The 22910-nt window shown below is 42.1% G+C and overlaps 1 protein-coding gene across 7 annotated transcripts in view; it reads left to right on the forward strand.

Moving 5' to 3' along the window:
- LRMDA (leucine rich melanocyte differentiation associated) overlaps positions 1 to 22910 on the forward strand; it is a 1048113-nt gene that overhangs the window by 205607 nt on the left and 819596 nt on the right. The window contains exon 1 of one of the 7 annotated variants that reach the window (XM_086680070.1): positions 10600 to 22272. The exons of the other annotated variants lie outside the window; for them this stretch is intronic. Coding sequence (XP_086536196.1) covers positions 22254 to 22272 — 19 coding nt within the window. The 5' untranslated portion in view covers positions 10600 to 22253. Of the gene's footprint in view, positions 1 to 10599; positions 22273 to 22910 lie in introns of those variants that run through there. 7 annotated transcript variants of the gene reach the window in all.

Genomic DNA, 22910 nt, shown 5'->3' on the forward strand with positions numbered 1-22910 from the left:
GGAAAACCCAACAGATCAACTGAGAACTATTAAACTAATGAGAGTTACATGAAATCATCAAAATGGATAGAAAAATCCATACAGCAAAATGGGGGAAGGGAGAAAGGGGCTCATTTACAATTAATAACAGCAACAATTTAGCAAGAAATAATGCAGGACTTACATGAAGGACACTTTATTCCTTCACTTTACTGAAGAGGGTAAAATCAGAAGAATGAAAGACAAAATAATTATTTTGAATAATTATTTTTGAATTATTTTCCAAATAATTCAAATTTATCAAATTGAAAAATGTGTGAAAAGGTAGTCTTCCCATCTCCAAAGAGTTGTTGAGACCCACTGCCACTGTTTTAGATAAATGAGAGAAGTTGTTGGTTTGCTATGCTATGGGTACCTAAGGAATTGGGGCCACGTTGGGGTGTTTCCCAGGAGATGGGAATTGGGGATATAGGCTCTGATGACTTTGTGTTTTGTATCAACTGAGTAGTTGATATATGGCAGGCTGGATCTCTGTTACGTTTCAGGTGCTCTTTTCCAGTGGTTATGATTATTTAACTTGCAGCTTCAGGCCAGGGTAGACTAGAGCCCTGGTGGACTGTGCCTGAGTGTCTGATGGCCAGATCTGGCCTTTCACGTTGGATTATGGCCTTGTTCCCCACTTCCTCTCTATTTGATGCCTCTTGGGGAGTTGAATCTGTGAATTGCTGGGTAGTTTCTGTTTTCAAAGTCTTTAAGTTCAGTTTTTGGAGGGATTTGATTCTATCGCTCTCCCTGCAGGAACAGATTTGAAGGTTCTGGGCTTAAAAAAAAAAGTGCCCAGTGGGCCTAATTTTTATCCACAATTAAGGCCACCACTAGCACCCACAAGGAGAGAGTTGAAGAATAGGTCCCAAGTGGAGTATCTCTGGTTCTGTAGTTATAGGAATTCATGAAACAAGAGGCATTTGATTTGAAGGATTAAAAGAGTTGGCCCTTCTTGACATTTAATAGGATGCCCCAAGCTGCTATTTGTGATTAAAATATTTGTGCAGAAACTCCTGCCCTGTGTATTGTCAGGTTCATGATTTTCCTATTTCTCTTAAATGTCTGGTCTGCAATGCCCTGTTATTTTCTGAGAAACTCCTGCGTTGTGGTTGTGTGTTTGTTTTGCAGTGTTTACTCATTTTTGAGAGGCCATGTGGAAAGTACTTGTGCTTGAGATTTATAAAATTTGCTCATACCAAAACTGTCTTATTGGAGAAATTCAATGCTCTTAGGACTGTATCTGAGCCAAATACATTTTAATATGTAAGTATTTATATTGATTAATTCTTAGTAAAACTTAATTCAGTGAGTATTTCTTGCATCTACCCCTCTACCTAGCTACCTACCTGTCTACCTATTTCTAGGCTTAGGATTCCTGGAGGGAATCTTATATGGAGTTGAGCATATAAGCTTTGGTTTCAGACTTGGGTTCAAATCCTGTTGATGTCACTTAGGAACAGTGTGATCATGTGACCCTGAGCAAATTACTTAGCTACTCTTAAGACTCATGACCTATATCAAAGAGTTGTAAGAATTAAATGGGTAATATAATGGAAAACTTGGCCCGATGCTGGTATATAGTAAGCTCTTACTAAAATATTAGCTGCTTGCATTAGCATCATGTGGGTAGCAGGATTACAGGTAAATGACTTCAATTGTCTAAGTTTTCATTTTTTCATGAATTAAGGCTTGCTCTGATAAAAATGATTCATATAATTTTCAAAATTATACGTATAATTTTTAAAATTGATAGTCATTTTTTTTTTTTAAAGCTGTTAGAGTGATAAAAATCCAGTAAGAGCCCTCAGCCCTCTTGTCTCTGGGCAATAACCCAGCAGCCTTTTATCACCTGTAGTTTAGCAACTGGATTTCAACTCCCACACAGTCCACCCAGGGTCTGAAGATCTCCCCTTCTAAGACCAGAATCTACAAGGTTTTTTCTGTTTTTTGTTTTTTTTCACTTGTTTACTGGGGATCCATAAAACATTGAGGCAATCTAAATGACAAACAGCAGCTGACAAACTAAGAAAATGAGGAGGAAATAACTATCTAACATCTAGTGAGTGCTTAGGCTACATTTTCGTTTAATTTGCATTGACTCCTCTACCTGGGGGTGGGGGTGGGTAGGAACTTTTATGCCCATTCTGCAGAGGAGACCGGTTCTGAATTAAGTAATCTGAAGTTGTACAGAAGCTGGTAGCTCTGTGAAGCTGGCACAGCCAACCAGCAGGCGGAAGCTTTTCTTTTGGTGTTGTGGCCAAGACTTACATGGATTCAGCCTACCTTTGTGTGCAACTGGTCCCTGTTCGTAGCCAGCATCTGTTCTGATTGGTCCATTCCTATGCTGTCAAATATTACAAGTATTCCCTTCTGGTTAGGGAAAATTGTCATGTTGTAGGAAGCCAGATGTCATTTATTTGGGAGGCATTGATGGGAAAGAAGTAGAAAAATGGGAGGCAGAGGGAGAGAGGAAGAGGAGAGGAAGAAGCAGCAGAAATAAGTACAGAGTGAAGGGGAGATGGGGAGCATATCCCCATATGGGATATCTTCCCTTTTAGGAGGTTCATCTCTTAAAAGGCCATTCTCCTGGAAAGCATGTATAACATGCACTAATATCTCTAGATTGTTCAGAGAGCTGAAGCAGGATCCTGAACTATAGAGATGCTTAACCTGGCTTGGAAAATATTTCAAAGGAAAAATTTGCCTGCTGCATTCCTAAGCTTTCAGAGAACACAGGTCTTTTAAAGTTTATTTTACATTGAGCAAGGCAGTGCCTGTCACACACTGATTTCTCCCTCCCCTCTGGGTCTCAGCTGTCTTCCTAATAGGCAGCTGCCCAGAGTGGAGTGTGGCATTGTTAACCATCAGGGGTGACCAGCCTGTCAGCCTGTCTGGCTGGAACCCTGGACGCTGGAGGCGCCTGACAGCAACCCCATTTGCATCCTGTGTAGAGAGCACCCGCATCCTTTCTCATTAAGAGAAAAGTTACCTTAAACACCAGACACACTGGCAACTGGAGACCCTCAAGTAGCTTCTTTTGGATCTCATCCTTGACTGTGACAGCATCAGGAGTGGTAGTTTCCAAATTGTATTCTTTTTACAACATTTAAAACTATTTTCCCAGGTAAGATTTCTTCCACTGAGCACAACGAGAGGTAACAGATTATGGAGAAGTTGTTCTGGTTAAAGAATGAATGAGAAGCCTGAATCTCCTCTGCTTTATCTGGGGAATACCTCTAAATAATCCCAGGGTTCCTAGGAACACAGTTTGAGAACTATGGTTCATGGCACAGGGCAATTTTAATCTTCTAGCATTTCCCTTCCTGTTTTTTTTTTTTTTTTTAACTTGTGCTTTAACTGAGTGACTTCTATAGTTTGCCTTCTCAAATGGCAAAGGGTTAAGAATACTATAAAAAATTAAACCAAGCCCTTCTGAGGACAATTTGTAAGACCTGTGTTCCAAATGGCTTTGGGGAAGGGATGTGACATTGTATAATGACTTCTTGGAAAATTTGTTTGTTACTTTTTCCCCTTTCTCTATCTCCATTCTTCTCTCCCTCTTCTCCCCCCCACCCCATTCCTGATTTGATGAAACTGTTTGTGATGTCCAGCATATATTTTACTGTTCACTGTGTGTTGTTGTACTTTAGCAATTTATAACTATGATCAATGTTGTGACCTTAGGGAAATTGCTTATATAATTATAGAAAGTTTACAGTCGTAAGACAAGGAATGGGGAAAATATATCACTGTAAAATATAAATATGTTTAAATTACATTTAGGATTTGGAATAGTTCCTTGCTTGTGTTTTACAGAGTAATCTGTGATTTAAATCAGGTTTAGTTGTGTTTTTTCCCCCCTAAATTGGGTATTATAAATCAAGAGTAGATGCTGGATATAGCACACAAGAGGATTTCTTATACATTTTAATGTTGCATAAGTAAGAAATACCAGTAGTTCAGCAGTAAAATTGCAAATGTAAGCAAAAGTGAAGATTTTTCCAAATTTAACTAGGTTGCATTTGTTTAGTAAACTCTAGCAATAATTTACTGTTTTATTACGTTTGCCTTTGAGATCTGGGCTGACTTTTTGTTCCCTTCCTTAAGGAAGAAAAGGGAGGTACATTACTATAATTGCTTGGAGCTAGAAAAAAACAAGAGTACCATTTTGCTTTCCCCACCTGTGATACATAAACTTTAAAAAAGGAGAAGGGTGGGTAGAACACTTGTTAGGATTAAATGTATTCATGGATGTATCAGTCACACAAGCAGGGTGTTTATTTTTGGTAGGGTCAGACTTTCCATTTGTGCCATCTGGTATGAGACTGTGTTTTTGTACAAAAAGCAAAGTGATAGGCCCAGTTTTGCATGTGTAAGCTGCTGGTAAGGATTGGGGCTAGGGAGATGAGGAAGCCAATACAGCCCATTCAATTGTGAATGGGTTCATGTCTTGCTTCAGATCTTTTGGGGTTTCTTAGAAGACAGGTAGGTTTCATTCAAGATCGTCTCTCTTATGCCATACGGGTGAATTTCAGTGTGTGAAGAGGGGTTGAGTGTTCTAGAATGGATGCTGGCATTGGGGAGAAGGTGGGCGGAGGGAAGGATTTCTCAGTGAGCGACGTGGCTTAGCGTGCTATGCTCCTGACGTGTCAGATTGTCGCCCACCACCCCTCCTCCCGCCACGTGCTTCAGATGGTTAACATGGACCCCAGCTTAGTTTAACTGTGGTTTGAGAGAAGTGAACTCTGGGATTGGGTTGGATGATGTTGATTAATAGGAGTGAGAGGGTGAGAGACTCCAGGGCCAAGCAGTAGGTCCATCTTGGTGGCATCTGATGTTGATTGGCTTTGTCCTGCGCGGCTGCGCTCGGAGAGCGGACATTAAGATTAAGTGATGCTGTCGTGTTGAGGAGCACGGCACTGCATCATTCTGGGAAGAGACAGCTGGGGTGGTTAATCCTTCATCACCAAGGGAGCACTGCCAGCGGAAAGATATACAGCCAAAGATAACCCTCCATAACTTGTGCTAAAGATCAGAAAACTTTGAATTCACATCCATCTGCTTAGTCTGGGGTGAAGATGAAAGATAGGCAGAATAGGAAATAAAAAACTCCTGAGGGATTAATCTTAGGCACGGTATGTAGCCCACAGAGTGAGCAGGCGGGAGAGAAACTTTTACGTGGCGTTTAAAAGGGAATTAAATGCACCCAGTTTCACAGCAGCCTCTTAAAGTAAAATTAAATGATACATACTCTGATTTTTGTGTTATATTCTCACCATTTCACCCCAAAAGGCTGTCCCCATCCCTCTTAGACCTCCTTTAATTTTTTTTTAAGGAGGTACTTTTAATTCTATACTTAGGGACAAAAGTATGTGGGCAAAGAATGCTGGGGGTACCTAATCAGTAGAAAGAAGAGCTTTTTGTTCCTCTCCCTTTGTGACTTTAGCAGGATATTCACAAAGGGTGTGTGTGTGTGTGTGTGTGTGTGTGTGTGTGTATTTGTGTCTGAGTGTGGATTTGAAATGCTCTTGTTGTGAATATTCCTCAACAGCTGCAATGATTTTATATATCACATGTAATCGAATTATGCATTGTTGTCATACCAAAGTGATGTGCAGGGGGAAAATAAATCAGGGAGGGAAATAAATTAGAGGCCACTCTCACATCTGCAGCTTCTCTGTTAGCACAGTGGTCAGGCTGGGAATGTCTGGTGCGAGGTGAGAATGTTAGGGACCTACACGCTCTGTCCTCAAGTGACTTTCTGTGTTGAGTTTAAAGGGAAGCTTTGTTTTTTGTGTTGTTTAAAACCCTTTAAGTATATTTTTTGTCTTTTCCCTTGCCCGTTTGGTATTTGAAAGTCTGAATGAGAGTCTCACTTTGGGGCCTGCACATCTCACTGATGTGCAGAAGCAGTCCATTCTTCTGCCTGGCTTAGCATCACTTGGGCTCTACAGGGCTGTAACCATTCTAAGGGTCTGAATGGGGAAAATCTGGGGCAGTTGAATGAGGAAGTAGAAATGACAATTCAGAATGACTGAGAGAGACCTGGGTTGAATTTCCTGGTAGGCATTGTGAACTTGGACAAGTTCTTTTCTCTCTCCGAGTGTGTTAACAAATGAAAAAAATGAATGTCAAGCAAGAGGAGGTGAATTGTCAAAGGAAGGAGAAAGGGTCAGTGTACCCTTGGGAAAGAAAAAAACATGAAGTTCTGTATTTTGGGTTAGATGGTTCGACAATCCACGTCTTTCTCTGATTTACCAGGGAAGGCGTGCTACAGAAAATGACTATCTGTATGGAAAATTTACATCTCAGATGGTCCAGGATAGTCTTGATTTTTAACATGCAAATAATGTATTTATACATGCATGTGTGAACATATCACATACATGTACATATGAAAATTTATTTGAAAGTTTATTTCAAAGTTTATGGTTTACGGTTTGTTTTTATTTTCAATAGACAACGCATCAAGTGGCTAAGGGTGATTTAATTTCTATGCCTTTGCAGGACTTTTTTTTATTAAAAATTTTTTTTGATGTTTATTTTTTGAGAGAGAAAGAATGAGTGGGGGAGGGGCAGAGAGAGAGAGAGGAGACACAGAATCTGAAGCAGGCTCCAGGCTCTGAGCTGTCAGCACAGAGCCTGATGCAGGGTTCAAACTCAGGGACCACGAGATCATGACCTGAGCTGAAGTCAGATGCTTAACTGACTCAGCCACTGAGGTGCCCTTGCAAGACTTAATTTAAATAAATCTTCAAAAAAGATAAATATCTCTTGTCAGACCATGAGATTTCATTTTGGATCCAGAAAAAAGTTTTGGTGAATTTGGGGAGAAAGTATATTCATAATATCTGATGTACCAAGCTTTAGGTAAAAGACCTATTTCATCCCAGGAGGAGCTGGTCCAAAGGTCTCTTTTCTTGAAGACCATTACATTGGGTTCACTTGACCTTCTCAAAAGTGGTAAAAGAAACTTAACATTCTCAACAGATTCATCAACAGGAAGAGAAGAGGATAGTAAATCTGAAAGTGTGCCACTATGTGGAGGTTTGCATGGGAAGATGCACAAAGAAGAGTATGACTCACATGTCCTCATCTGTTTGAATCTTAGTCTCACATCCTAAATCTGCTGAGCCTAGACGTTTCCCTGCCAGATAATCCTGAGTATCCAGGCTTGAGTCACCGACCCGAGTGGCCAGCAGACCAGATTGGGGGATGGTTGATATGTTTCAAGCTTAGAGTAAAATGGAATTTGTGGGAGATGTGATATAAGGGCTTCCATTTGGGGCAGTGATTGCTTTTCGGGGAATTTTATACTTGGGAACAAATCATTGGGCCAGTGAATGTCAGTGACTCCTGGGTGGTATATATATTTTTTCTAGTGGGATGCCCAGATACCAAGTTTTTGCTGTTCTGGTGAGTGTAGGTTTTCTGTTGTCTGGTCTTTGGGGAGATTTGACTAGTTTCAAGGACAGTGGAAACCTCTCTGTATCCCCTGAGCATCTGATGAGATTTTGGCCAAACATTTCTCAGCTCCTATTTACTATTGTAGTAAGCTGACATGTGTGACACAGGTGTACGCTGTATTTTGCAAATGTTAGAGTGGAAGAGCAGTAAGGAAGATAGGGCACTAACCCTATAATCAACAGACCTGGGTTTGGTTTTGACTTTGCCTTTGCTTCCCTGGTTTCCCAGTGTTCTTGTTAGCTGTCACTGTGTTACCTCAAAACGGAGAGACTGGAAACTGCCATTTTGTTACACTCATGGAGTCTCTGCATCAGGAATTGAGACAGGACAGAGTGGAATGGGTTGTCTTTGGTCTCCAAGCTTGGAGCGTCCATTGGAAAGAGTAAAAAGCTGGGGGTGAGTTGATGCAGGGGGCTGGAGTTCTTCATCTGAAGGCTCACTCACACATGTGTCTTCATCTAGGCTGGGATGATTCAGCCATTAGAACTGCTGGATGGAGCCCTATACATGGGCTCTTCATGTGGCTTGGCTTCCTCACAGTGTGGCTGCCTCAGGATATTGGTTGGAGTTTTTACGTGGCAGCTCAAGGCTCCAAGTGTAAGTGTTCCAGCGCTGAAACTGTCCCACAGTGTCACTTCCATGCACTCTGTCCATTACAGCAACATGAGCCTGCCCAGATCCAAGGCAAGGGGCATTAGTCTACCATGTGATAAAGAAATAGTAAGATCACATTTTAGAAGAGCATATTGGGTGGGAGAGGTGTCATAGCCATCTTTGGAACATAGGACACATTCAGATGTCTTTTCTGTGAATGACTAACAATGAGCCAGGGTGAGAGTTAACTAAGACCTCTTTCAACATTAAAAGAAAAATCCAGTTTCCTTTAAAAAAATAATAATTTACAGGGGTGCCTGGATGTCTCAGTTGGTTGAACATCTGACTCTTGATATCGGCTCAGGTTGTGATCTTGCAGTTGTGAGATCTAGCCCCATGTTGGGCTCCTCACTGAGTGTGGAGCCTGCTTGGGATTCTCTCTTAGCCTCTCTCTGCCCCTTTCCCCACTCATACTCCCTGTCTCTGTGTCTCTCAAAATAATAAAATGATAATTTACAAAGTGGCTTTATCAGAGAGTCTACTTTAGGAAATCTTTATCTAGATAGGTGACCTAGGACAGTCTAAAATAATCTGTTAGGCAACATGAATGACACTGAAACAAGGGATGCAGGTCCTGTTTTTTTCCTCCCTACATTATTTCTACTGAGTTTTATGCTACAGTGATTTTTTTAGTCCAGCTTTATTTCTTATGGCATGTGTGTAATTAGGTGACAAGCTCATATCTCAACAGAGTTGCCATGAATGTTGATTTGGACAGGAGTTAAATGTTTGGTAAATAGGCTTTAGGACCGGAATGTAAGTTGGAGACCTGAGAGGTGACTGGGTTTTGAAATAGGACCTGTGGATACTTGTGGCTATCATCTTATACTGACACAGGGATTCGGATGGACTAGATGTTGAACTTCTGGAGAAAGCTTTTTCCTTGATGGGGAGATTAAATTGTCACCTCTGGCATTGGTATAGATCTGACACTGGATATGAGGTCTGAAGGAGGCTGGCCATTGGGCAGTTGCCCCCAAGAAGGCATCACAATTAAGGGAAGGAGTTAATACACTGACAAATGTTTCAGTTTACAGGCACTGGCCCCTCTTTGTTCTGTTTTATCATACACATTCATCACGTTCAACCCGGCAACCCAACCAAATAGCTATTTAAGTTGTAAAAATGAATCATAGCACAATTTCATGAACTGTGTGATATACCTGAACCTAATCACATTATACAACAGGGCCTTTGCCAGCTTGGTGTACCTGGTTCTGGGCTTCGTCAGAATGAGTAAATAAATAGGCTTCATTAAATGTAATAACAGTAAGGTGTTCAGGCCAGTTGGGTTGTGGGACCAGGTAAGGAAGCATCCAGATGTTTCACACTGGACCATGGTGCCCTTCCAAGCTAGCTCACCCTTGAAAGGCCCACAAATCACGTTGGCCATCTTCTGTCTTCTGCATGTGGCCAACCAATTTCCTAGATTATTAAGTAAATGGCAGGAGACATCCTGGGACAAGGATGTAAACCTCATAAATGAGAAGTACAAGGAAGGGCACTACTCCAGCTCATTTCCACAGAATTGCAGGGCTCGCTTACTTTGTACTGACTGTGAAGATGGATAAACATACGGTCTCTACCCCCAGGACTACTCTTAACAATGGGGCCCACTCATGCGTCAAAAATCTTTCTAGGTGCTTTTTATGTGTTTTTTATTTGACTGTGAAAGATTAATCTTGAACTATAATATCATCTCCATTGTTAAAGATGAGGAAATTGAAGTTTACAGCTTACAGAGGTCAGATAACTTATTCCAGGTCACCCAGCTAGTAAATGTCAGGGTGGAGATGGGAACCACTTTTCAGTGGTGGAAGAGGCCAGAGAGGAGGGTGGGTTGTGATCAGCAGAAGGGCCTAAGGAGTTTGGAGCAGCCTGGTGGTAGGTGCCCATGTGCCTTACCTGGAGAATTAGACTCATCCATCACCTGGGTGCCAAGACGTCCATTAACTGGCGGATGGCTGTAGCAGAGCTTACTGAAGGGGTGGGAGCAGGCCCAAGAGACCTGCACAGCACCCGGTGTCAGGAGGTAGGAAGAGTGTGGCCTGAAGCACCAGACAGTGAAAGTGATGAGTCGGAACTGGGGAAATACTGCTAGGGTGGAATCTGCTCCTTGTAAGAGAGCCTCCATGTTGCCTTCCTTCCCAGTACTGACAGCACCTTGTATTCATTCTGTCTTTCTTCCCTGCCTCCCCCACTTTTTCATTCATCACTTTACCTTTTTGTCTCCCTCTTTGTCTCCTTTTCATTCTTTTGTTTTGTTCCCCTTTTCATTTCTCTTCCCTTTCCTTTGCTGCCCTGGTGTTTGCTTTACTCTGCTCCTGAACACTTTGTAATCACCCCACCTCCATTCCTCCTCCCCCTCTTCTGCTTCCTTTTCCTATGGAATATATAAATAAATATATATGTTTTTTTTTCTGTTTTTCTCTTGGTTGTGTCAGCATATTTTAGACTGCTGGGCTTTGCATGTTTTGCAGCTGGTTTTGATGCAGTTGTCAGACGGTGATGGATGACTATCATCATTTAAAGTGTAAAAGAAAATGCTTTGGCACACACAGACATGATCCACTGCCGTCTGCCAGCCTGGATAGGCATGGCCACCATTTTCTTCACCCCTCTTCTGCCTCCCTCCCTGCTTACACTGCCCTTGCCAGAATCTACAAAAGTCATCGTGAGCTGAGCAGCACCGGGCTCTCGCCTTCTATAATATCACTTTGGTAGTTGTCAGATCATATGAAACGTCAAAATTCATGTGGCCTCTGTGAAGAGATATATTTAGTACAGCTGCTGCATACCTACATGCTACCCCTGACACTGACATATTAGTTATGCTGTCTTTTGCAATCTGATATCTTTAAATTTGCCACCTTGTTAAGTTTTGATTAATGTGATTCCATTTCACTAAAGTAATTGGCTTGGCCTGTTGTAAAAAATAATCAGCCCCCTCTACGGAACAAATGCTAGAACATGCTAATGAGGGAGTGAGTTCGTTACAATGATGGCGTGGACTGACAGTTATTAATGATTGTTATGATAAACAGACGAGTGTGAATTGGGATGAGTTGGGCAAAAGTGACAGTTTAAAAATAACGTATATTGGAAAGTACTAACGAAGTAATATACTGTTAGGAAAACAATCATGCAAGTTGTCAAGGAAAGAAGTGTAATTATACAGCCACATGGGCTGCTTAGGAGGACAGGGACCTGCCTGATAATGGACACATTTTTTGTTGGCAAGAGGGAAATATGTTATGGCAGAAAGAGGTGCAGATTGATAAATTAATTGGTCCCTCTCACAGCTCTGAGAGCAAACTTGGCCGGCAGTCATCATGCAGATTAGGGAGATGATGTTTGCCCAATGCCTCTTTCCCCCAGAATCTCCCCAGTCCTTGTTGCCAGGCTTTTCTGAGGCCTCTCTTGTCGTCTCTTCTTCCCATCCAACTTCATGTGCTGCAACAAGTCATAGAAATGAGTCCTGAGGCAGGCCACACCAAGTGCAACCTTGAGCTGGATGGAATGCTTGCTGCCATGTCTAATTTTTTTTTTTTTTTTTTTTAAAGACCCTAAAGACTGAAATGCTGTGTTGTTGTTAGAGTCTCTGGCTGTGATGGAGGCACTTAGGGGTGCTTTCCAGCTCTGTGAAGGAGACCATGAGGGCTCACACAGGCTGGGACTGTGCACAAGGGAGGTGCCAAGTCTGTATTTCTAATGCCAGCAAGCTGCTGTTGGATTTGCATAATTAGGCAAGACAGAAATTTGTGTGTGTGTGTGTGTGTGTGTGTGTGAGAGAGAGAGAGAGAGAGAGAGAGAGACAGTCTGTTTCAGATAAATGTGCAAAGTGGGAGGAGGAGGGGAGGCATGTTCTTGAAGAAAGAGTCGACTGGACTTCATGGTTCACGGCCATCCCACCCCACTGGTGTTTGCTGACTTGACAAAGAAGGAAGGCAGGTGAAAGGAGATGGAGACCATATTTTGTGATGCCTCTACAGAAATGGGTTCTAGATTTGTGTCTTGGGAAAGACCTTTGATTGCATATAACCAGTAATCAATTTAAAGTAGCATAGCATAAATTGAGGATTTATAAAGATACTGAGTTATCTCATGGAACCCATGATCAAAGATGTAGCTGGACTTCACAGTGAGTGGGAATCAGACTTGGAGAGGGACCAAGGTGTCCAGTCTAAATCTCCCTTGATCAATTTTTCTCTCTCTGACCCCCAACACCACCCCTTTCTAAAGCTGCCATCCATCTCCCTCCCCACCAAGCCATGAGAGCCAGGAAAATGAAGGTAAGTCCTGGGCTTACAGATAGTGTTTATCTGAATATAGGGTGTCTACCTAAGTCTATCCAGACTTCTTAGAAAGGGAGCTTGATTTCCCTCTGGGTGGCCCACATACTGTGGTTTAGGGATATAGCAAGGAGCCTACTGATGGTGACTGTGATGCTTTGTTTTCCACAAAACTATTATATCAGGATGTACATTAATTCAGTCTTCACAAACACCCCGTTAGGCAGGTGCTGTTCTACTCATTGGTCAGATGAGGAACATGAAGCCAACTTTTGTGAACTTGCCCCTCAATCACAGTAAGGGGCAGAGTGGGGGTTTTAATCAGAGCTCTCTTTAAGTCCCTGAAGTTTGATGGTTCCCACTTTACCATATCACCTCTTGCTAGGATGCTGTGCATTTCCGTCCAACTCAGGCTGGTAGGTGAAGTGTAGTTATTTGTCTGAAATTCAAAGAAAAGAAATCTCAGGAAAAATAGTCCAGCCTGTGTTGTATTTGGTCTAAGTAGAGACTGGTCACAGGGGGCTCTTACACAGGAAGTTTGTTATTTGCTTTGAGATTTTTTGCTGCTCCACATATGTAAATATATGACCATGTGGATCTCAGTCCTGGTCTACTTGGGGATGTGAGCAGAAAGACAGTCTGATTATCTGGCCATCAAGCCCAACGAAGACTCTGGAGCCTCCCCATGCAAAACATCCAGAGCAATCCTGAAATCAAAGGGAGCTGCCAACTACCTCACAGCAAATCTGACAATTAAGAAGTCAGTTTCATTTTTTTCACGTTAGAAAGTATTTGCTCTGGAGAAGGAGCAGGTAACTAAGATTCATTTAGTACAGAACATGTGTTAGGGGTGGTACCAGCCATTTCCTGATGTTGTATCTCAACTGGGGGCTGGACACATTCCCATTTTACAGATGAAGAAAGGAAGGTCTGGGTGGTTGAAAGTTACAGACCTTCTAGTGAACTGGACTGTAGAATGATAGTTGGTTTCTTTTGAAAGAAGGCCTTGGTCCTGTCTAATCCAACTGTTTTTTTATGTCCCCCATAAAATTATTGACTCCCCCCCCCCCACCTTCCTGGTGAGACTGGGAGTCCACAGAGTGGAAGGGGTTAGCCCCCTGGATTGGGAGTTGGAGCCTGGTTTCTTGTTTTCACTATGACTTTAGGAATAGGTCACAGTCCCTCTCTGTCTCCTATTTGAAGAACAAGAAAGATACTGGCAATTTTGAAAACAAAAGAGAAAACATTTGGATTTGCCTTTCAAGTCCTTAAAAGAAAGGGAAAGAGGGTCCTCTCCTGATGGGCAGACTGGTTTCCTGTGGGTGTAAGGGCTACCGTCTTCCTGACCCTCAGATGAACCTTTTTCTTGCAGTCCTATGACCAAACAAGAGGTCACCCCAGAGGTAAGAATGCGGTCAGAGGATGAGCCCCCATGGTGGGCAGACAGGGCCAGAGAGAATTCTCATCAGCATTATAGATGGTTGTCTTAGCATCAAAGGGCAGTTCTCTTTCCTCAGGGTAGGGCAGCTTCTTTGTGTCTCTTTTACACTGTTGTCAAAAGAGAAAAAATAGCCATTCAGCCCTAAAAGTTCTCTCCACTATTTTCTACCTAATCTTCTCCATCTTTTTCTTGCTTAACATAATCCCCCTCAACCCTAGAAACCCCTGTGTCTTTTCTCTCCCTTGCCATGTCTATGTTTTCATGATGGAGTTTCTGTGCTGAACGTGCTGCTGACCCAAATGTTGCTGTATGGCAGAAGACATACCTGTAAGCACTAACAGGAGTTAGCCCTAAACCTGGGCTCCTGCACAAGTCTGCCCTCCGTCTGGAGAGTCTGGGTAGAAAATGTCCTCAGGAATCTTGTGTGAAGGTAGCGCTCACCCCTAAGGACTGTGCACGCTGTTACAAGCCCTTGAGTATTCTCCCTCTTAGAATTTACTCCCAATATCAGTCTTAAGATGAGTTGGAAGTTTGTCTACAGGAAGTCTAGGGACCTCTCACAGCAAGGTCATTTCATGAATGCCTATTTTTTTTTTTTTTGACATTCAAGGAAAAATATTAACTTTTGTGAGGATTGGAAAGGATGTTGGTTTAGACATGGATAGAATGAAATTTTAAAGCTGCATCAGAGGAGGGAACATAGTACCTTTCTCCTTCCAAACTGTCCATCAGTTGAGAACCATGTTGCTGCAAACAGCACCTCCTGGTGGCCCCAAAAGAAGGCGTAGGACCCAACTGATCTTACTTAGCTTTCTATGGAAAGGGTCTTTGGCCCTGGTGACTGAAAATTTTGAGCTGGATGATGGTGGACTTGTAGATTGTGTAGGTTTTTGATGAAAGATATGGTATGTGCCCCCAGAGCACTAGAGGGTTATTGATACACTTGACCCTTCCCCACCTCCATCACACAACATTGCTATGAAAATGTAATCAATCCAGTTTCTGACATCTTCCCCCCACTCTCAAGAGCACCTACTGTATCAACATGACATTTTTTAATCTTGGCTTGTTTTCCAGGCCATGAATTTAATTTCTCAATGCTCCACTGTTCAGCTTTTATGTTCTGAGAGTGGAATGTTGTCCAACAGTAGTTACCGCCATCTTGTTTAGTCACATCCTCTTTCCTGGGCATCCTAAAACCAAATAGTTTTTAAAAATTCATTGCAGCTATGGTCACTCAGCCTTGTGCTAATAGTCACCAAGTTCTGACAAAGCGAGTCCGACATCCCTCGATAAGTAAAATCCGAACCTCCTGATGTTGTATAACAGTAAGCAGATTGGCATGTCTTTGGATTAGTGGAGGCACTGAAGCAAAATGCTCAATCCTTAGTGACCTTTGGCAAATGGATGGGGATGTGTAGCCATCGTAGGTTATCTTTATGTTCATTGTGTAGACACTCAACCTCTGCCAGGCCAACACAGAAGCTGTCAGAGCAGATAAACTTAGTTAGGAACTAGCTGTTTTCCTTACTACATCACAGTGCTCTGCAGAACTATTTTGTCTGATAACCTGCTTCTTAAACTTGTCTGTGAGTAGTTCTGTGAAGCATTAAGCCTTTCCTCTTGGGTTTTGAGCTGCTTATACTTTGTTTTAATCTTTGGGCCTAGGACTTTGTTTCTTATAAAATGTGCAGTCAGCTGTCCTCTGTTGCAGAATATTCTGGTGAGTTCCTTTTAGGGAATCCATGAGAGATGTTATATTTGGGTCTTACAGGCATGCATTGTGGGGGCCTGTGTTTGTGCATGGGTGTGTAAATGTGCTCCTTCTATTTGTTCAGGAGGCATTCTGTGGAAGTGAGGTCCCCTTTGATCATTTCTTTCTGAACCCATTAATGCCTATCTTTAGTTGACACATATTTCATATGTTGATTTATAATTTCATAAACACTTAGAGAAAAAATTTGGGCAAACATTCTTCACATTTGGAGTAAAGCCCATACTTTTTTCCCCCTCTTCTGCTAGAGTAGCAGTGACTCCAGGCCAGGGATATTGGATATGAAGACTGGCTCTGTGACTTTGAGCAAGTTGCTTAACTTCTCTGAGCTCAGATTTGCTCCCTTTTAAAATGAGACCTGTTCCATCTTCAATGGATTCCACACTCTCCTAGCCAAGAATAGGACTGAAGCAGAGTATGTTTTAGGGGAAGTGGATGAACTGTTGGGCTTTTCTTCTTTCATTCCTATTCCAGGTGAAGATAAAAGACTTTGCTCTCTACTGAGCTGACATGAATTCAGAATTCATTAGTTTTCAGACTTTCTTTTAAGCTTCAGACAGGATTGTGAAGGGAAAAGCCTGCCCCCGATTCCTTTGCCTTATTAGTTCTGTTCATATAATGTGCTGCAGAAACTGCTAATTGTCACTTGAGCTGATGGGTGAGGGTCTGCTTTCTTGAGGAAAAAGTTGAATTTTGCAGTTCCTGTCTCCCTCTTGCTTAGCTAGAGGTCTAGTCAGGTCTTACAGAACAGGAATCTAAATTAAATCTAAATTAAAATAAATTAATTTTGCCCCTTTGCTGAAGAAAAAGTGGAGAGTGGGAGAATTGTAAGGTGACAGTGTAAATCTCCAGTTGTATACAAGATAATGTAATGATAAAACTATAATTGTGGAGGCATTCGTAGAGTGTCTGTGGGTTCTCCTTGTGCGTGCTAGCACTGGGAGAGGTACAAACCTGCACCTGCGCATATACTTTACTATGGAGCCATTTAGACATAATTTCAACGTAGTACAAACTCCTCCATTGTTAATACTCAAAAGACTTGTTTTATTTAGTTTTAGTTCATGACCCAAAGTATTGTATGCTCCCGTGTGACAAGTCACTTCTTGCAACTTGAGCCTAGTATCCTATGTTTGTGCATCAGCTTCACAGAACATCAAGCTTAAAACGTAAACACTATTAAAAAATTTTCCATTAGCATTCCTTTCTGAATTTTTGGTATCTGCTGAATATACCTTTTTTTTCTACACCTCTCTGAGCCTTTTCTGTGTCTGTTAAACTGTCCGTAGTTTTCCAGGATTTGCTTAGTAAAGTCCCCAGGTTGGCCTTCGTAGAAACCTTTGCTTCCCAAGGCTGGAAGTCACACCAGCAGTCAGTGACCACCCTTTGTGATAAGGCATTTTCTGAATGTGTCCTCTTTCTTTGGCTGAGGGACAGTTAATGTGAAGCTGGGAAACACATCTTTGGTTGAAAGATTGCCCTCTTAGCAATGTAGTAATTGTAATTTGGGAGTAGATGGTTTCAGCAAGAGGTGGCACGAGTGTTCAATTCTGGCCCTATCACTCAGGAGCTGTATGACTGTAGGCAGGTGTTCACCTCTAGGGGCCACGGATGTACACTGGGAACACCACGTCCACGTCTTTACAGGGCTGTCCTGGAGGTTCCTGAGATAATGCTAGTCAGTTTACTCATTTCATGGAAGTTGAAGTGGAACTACCAACTTCATGGAATGGAATAGTTCTCATTCAGGAGTATGTTAAAATTTGCTAAGTAGAATCTAACTCCTGGAACTTCCAGACAAATGGGAAGACAGAGGCTGCCCAATTTAGCTTTCAGCTCTATATTTGGGAAATTGTGAAACATCTCCATTTTCCTTAATGTCTGGACTCTTTCACTGTTTGGCTTTTGTCCTTCTCCCTCCCCTCCCTTTCCTTTCCTTCTCTTTATTCTTTCATTGAAAGATTTACTGGCATGAAGATGTGCTAATAACTACTTGTCTTGGAGTAAGTTGAGCGCAGAAGGTAAAGCCAAACGTTGTACAGTGCACAGATGTGAACACCAGTGCCTCCGAAGAGTAATGCAGCTTAAGAGAAAGTTTGACAAAGTGAGTAATCTGACCACGGCTTTGTAAGAGCTTTCAGAAGAATTAGGGGGAATTTCATATATTTGAAGCAATTAAAACAAGAATGGAAAAGCATGTATTTGAGAAGACCAGAGAAGGAAATGGAAAGAAATCCTTACAGCTCGGGGATTTGAAATCTCAATGACACTATTTTAAGTCATGTGAAACTTTTCCTGTTTTAAAAACTAAACAGTAAAATTAACTTTGCTCTAGTTTTTATGGACTTCTTTTGAATTATTGCATAAAAGTAACAGAAGTTTCTGGCAAGTGGACCAGATTTCCAAAACTCTTCCTCACAAAGGCATTGAGAACTATCAGAAAAGTTACATGTTTTTGTTATCATGAAAACATTAATAATATTGAAACTTGGCTAGAACCAATTTTAACTTTGAAACCTCAGCTTCAGTGGGTACATGTAACTGATAAATCTCTTTTGTGGTTGTCAAAACAAGCAAAGCTAACTTTGTACATTTCCTATTATAACTAAAATGACAGTGAAATCGGGTATATCAATATGGAGAGCAAACAGCCTATTCATTTTATCACCACACTTCTCTAAGAATTTTGACATTTCTGAAATATGTATCACTTCCAAACAAGGAAGCGCAAAGTTGATAAAGGTTGGGATGGTGCAGTTCTTGGAGGCTGACCACCCCAGTTAGCATTGCTGGTCTGCCTGGTGTAAGTACCTTGCAAGGCCAGCCTATTGCTCATCTGACCACGTGGCCTATGCCATCTGCCCATGTCTCTGAGGGCTTCCAGCAATACTGGAGTTTGGGTGAAACTGGGTTTTCAGGCAGATTGGGCATGGAACATCCAAGATTAGGTCCTTATGTTGGAGTTAGTCACAGTGAACCAGAGTTCCTGACAGGGCTGGGCTCTGTGGAAAAACGCATCCTATCAGAGTGACCAATATATGCTTTCAGAGGAAAGGTCTATGTGTGCTGTGGGCAGGGAGTAGGCTGTGATTGGGTCCCCAACCTGAAAGGTATATGCCTTGAAGAATGTCTGTTTATAGGTGGGGGGTTTCGTATATGGATAAGTGACATTTGGTAGCAAACTGTTGACCTAGCTCTTTCCATGGGGCTTGAATGAGGAGGGCATTGGTCCAAATGTGGCGAGCAGCCTGGGCTCTTTGAGCTGCACCTTCCTTCATCCCACCCTGGCCCTTTCCGAACCCCCAAGTCATCAGCTCTCCTTCTGGGACCTTTCTTTCTGTGATCCCTCTTTTGGCATTTTAATGGCCTTCTGCTGATCTCTTATTTTCCTCCTGTCTTCTCTGAATTCTTTGAGGATAATGAGTATCTTGTACTTGTAGTTTTTGTCGTTTTCTTCTGCTTGCTCACAGTAGCTCATACTTTCTCTCATTCCAAAGTATTTGTTGAACACTTACTTTATCCCAGGCAACTTGTAGTGGTCTCCAGTCTTTGGCTTGGAAATAAGCCTGACAGTTAGTGTTTTATGTGGGGTGATTAGCAGAGGAAAGTGTGGCGAAGAGCCCAGATTCTGCTGATGAGGCCCTGGCTCAGCAGTGCCCCTTCCTGGCTCTGCCTCAGTTTTCTCATTTAAACAGTGGGGATATAAGAGGACCTGCTTCATATAGTTGCATTATATGAGTTAGCCCTCACTGCCTTTGTTACTGTTCTCCTACCTGAGGACTTTGGGGAGGACGAAGAGGTAGTCATAAACAGTACTTTTGGTCAGTGAATTTATAACTATTTTGTGAGGCTGATTTAGTGAGAAAGTCTTTGGGAGCCAGAGGGAAGGTAACTTTTGTCCCCCTTTTATCTGCCCTCCAGGATTGGCATGCCCTGTAGCTGGTTCCTTGGTGCAGGAGACAATGATGATGCCTTTTATATGCAGGGACTCTTCTTAGCTGCTTGCCTTTGTGAGCAAATATCTCCTCTGTTAAGAGATTAGAGCCTTAATCCTAAATGATATTTCATGCTCCAGGACTTAAATTTATATATCACCATCCCGAATAATGTATTGGATTGCATTAAACAGATTGTAGATTAACATGCAACTATAAAACAAATTGTCAATGCGTTGTTGACAACTCTAAGTGCAAGTTCATATATTTAACTACATTTGGGGAATATTGAAGTGTTTAAAGCAGCTTAACTGGTTGATGTAAAATTAAGCATCATGTTCTATTTCAATTTGTGGGCCAGCCTGAGAGACAATAAAATGGAGGCTTAGGCTTGAGAGAAAGGGAGCATGGGAGAAAATTTTGGAGGCAGCCCTTGGTACCAGGGAAATCCTGGCACGGTCCAGATATATTGGGTGGTGATGAAAGGATTCTACCCACAAAGGGCCACATTGGGTAGTAGAAGGATGTCCATTTATTTGTTCAGCCTATGAGCAGTCATTTGAAACATCAAGGAGTTTCTAATCTAGTTGAGGAGATAAAGCAACTGACATACTAAAAACAGTGGTGAAGAGTACAAGCCATAAAGTCCTTTAGCTTGAAGCCATGTGAGATAGGTCACAGGTTAGAATTCACAGGCAAGGACATGGGGCTAAGAATCGTCAGAAAGATCTTAAAGATGGTGACACACGACAAATGCTGGGAAGATGTTTAAAGAAGAAAATGGAAGCAGGGGTTGGGAGGAAGCATGGTGCGTGGTACTGGTGTGCTTGGACCATGGGAAGCTACTGTTGAATGCTTGGGTGAGACTAGGTAATAGGCATGGCAGCCAGGCAAGCATTGACCCTGGAACCAGATGGCCCAGGGGTCAAATCCTGGCTCCCCCACTTTCTAGCTGTGTGATCTTGGGGGGTTGACTTAACCTCTTTGTTTTTCAGTTTTCCCACTTGTATAATGGGGATAATTACTGTACCTATTTCTTAGGATTATGGGGAAGATGAAATGTGTGCTTGGCTAGAGGAGGAGCATAGTGGAAGTAGTGTTTGACATGTATTCAAATTTGATTCTAGGGTAAGAGATGAAAATTAGGAAGGCAGACTGGAGAGGCTGTTGAAGCAAATTAAGTACAAGGTAATGAGTCTTAGACTGAAGATGGATCCTAATAAAGAAGAGAGTGTATATATTGTTTTTTTTTTTTTTTCCTTACTGTTCTTTGCTTGGGCTGTGAACATTGGTGTCTATATTCTGCAGGGATTTTATAAGCCTTTTTCTAAAGAGTACATCCTGAGATGGGTCTGTGTGAGCTGAGAGTGTGGACCCTGCCAAATGTGGGCCTTTCCTTTCTTCCCCCTCTCTCTTCCTCCACAGTGTTGAGACTTTTTTGCACTTATTCCAAAATTTCTCCTAAATAGCTTTGGAACAAATATATTTATGGATGCAAATTATCTGGAGAGAGACCTCAGCTTGCACTTACAGATAATGTGGGGTGACCAGGCAAAACTCCAGTATAATCTGGAGCTGCATTAAAGGGAGTAGGACATGCAAAGCCATTTTCACTCCATGCTTGCATGAATGAGATCCTTGTTGGAGCTCTGAAGTTACTTACAAGAGTTCAAAGAGAATGTGGAAAAAATGGGAAGTGTGGCAGTTTGGTGGAAAAATGATTCAAGGAATAGGAAATAGATCTCTGAGGGAAAATCTTGTAAGACTGGTATGTTCAGGCTAGAGAAGGAAAAGATAGAGGTTAAATTAGTTACTATCAAACAGCAAAGGGTTTTTTTTAGATGTAGATACGTGTTTCTCAGAGTATTCCATGGAACCCAAGTCTTGGGGAGGGGTAGCTTTAGAAGATAAATCAGTTCGATCAGTTCGGGAAATGATGTGCTTTAGCTCGCTGTGAACAATTCACAAAGCATGTTAGCATCTTAAAGGGACTGAAGCTTTCTACAGAAAAGAACCCCATTCTACTCTGGGTAATATTAGAGTATTCCAAACATTTTCAGCTATTTTTCTAACACCTTTGGAAAGTGCTGTTTAAGAATTACTAAGGTGTTGAGTATAAAACAAAAAAGGGTTGAGGCATGAGACCAAGCATCATGGTGATAATATATTAGAATTTTCTATTGGGGGAAGCTTGAGTTTTTTTTCCCTTTCCTTTCCTCTCCCCTCTCACCTTTGTTTTGGTGGTAAGGAAGAAGAGAATATAGTTGGGCACGTTTTTGAGGCCCTTGGCTGGACTAGGTTCAGGGGCCACTGCCTGTGGTGGTTTCCGGTCCTGAGGACATAGAGGCTGAGTGATGTGGGCTCAGGTTTGGGGCCTGAACTGTTGTCTTTTGGTGGATGGACAAGGTTGACAGGACTGGTCCCCGTAGTAGGTGTTGAGGTGGGAGGCCCCGGGGATTGGCCAGGAAATGGTGAGCACAGACTTGGTCACTGGACTGAGGCTGGCCTGGGGAGACTCATGGCAACTTGCTGGTACACAGTACATTTCTGCATCTGTCAAGGGCCAGTTAACCTCACAATTGAGTGAGAGTGGTTCAGGGGCTAGCAACTCATTATGAGTTTTAGGAAGTTCAAGAAATGGCATTTGGGAGAAGGACTCCAGGTTGATGGCATTTTCTTCATCAGGTATGCCGAGTCTCTTTGTAGTTTTTGCTTAAGACCCACCTCTCCATTTCTCTTTGTTTTCTCTTTGCCTTTGCTTCCCTCCCTGCCTCTATTTTTTCACACTCTGTCCTTGCCTTTCCTTTCCTTCTCCCACTAAGTCTGCTTACTCTGTCATGGCTAAATTATTTTTCTTTTTGCTAAGTGTGAGATGCATACCTTACTCTTGTGATCCTGGGAGAATCTTTTTGTTTTCCTAAGTCCTAAATGACCCGTTTCTCTTTCTTTTCCCATCCCTGCGGGAATGTGTACATCTGAGTCTCTCTCTCCTAGGTCTCTTTGTCTGTCTCTCTTTGCCTCTCCACACACACACACACACACACACACACACACACACACACACACACACTATCTTGAAAGCACAGGATACACCTTTTGTGTTTCATTTATTGTAAAATATTGCACACATCTGTAATTATATTACTCTTAAAATAAAGCCTTCATCCACTCTTAACGTCTTTTGATGTCCCTTCCCTGCTGACTCTATTTTCTCTTGTTCCCACTTTACGTTAATGTGAAGAGACAGTTGAGTAAATGCACAATGAACTTCAAAACCTAGTAATTGTTTTTCAGAAAGAATGAAACTTGCGAATTAGATATGG

The sequence above is a fragment of the Puma concolor genome, chromosome D2 (genome assembly GCF_028749965.1).
Source record: "Puma concolor isolate L17-30 chromosome D2, mPumCon1.1.hap2, whole genome shotgun sequence".
In the NCBI taxonomy this organism is placed as follows: domain Eukaryota; kingdom Metazoa; phylum Chordata; class Mammalia; order Carnivora; family Felidae; genus Puma; species Puma concolor.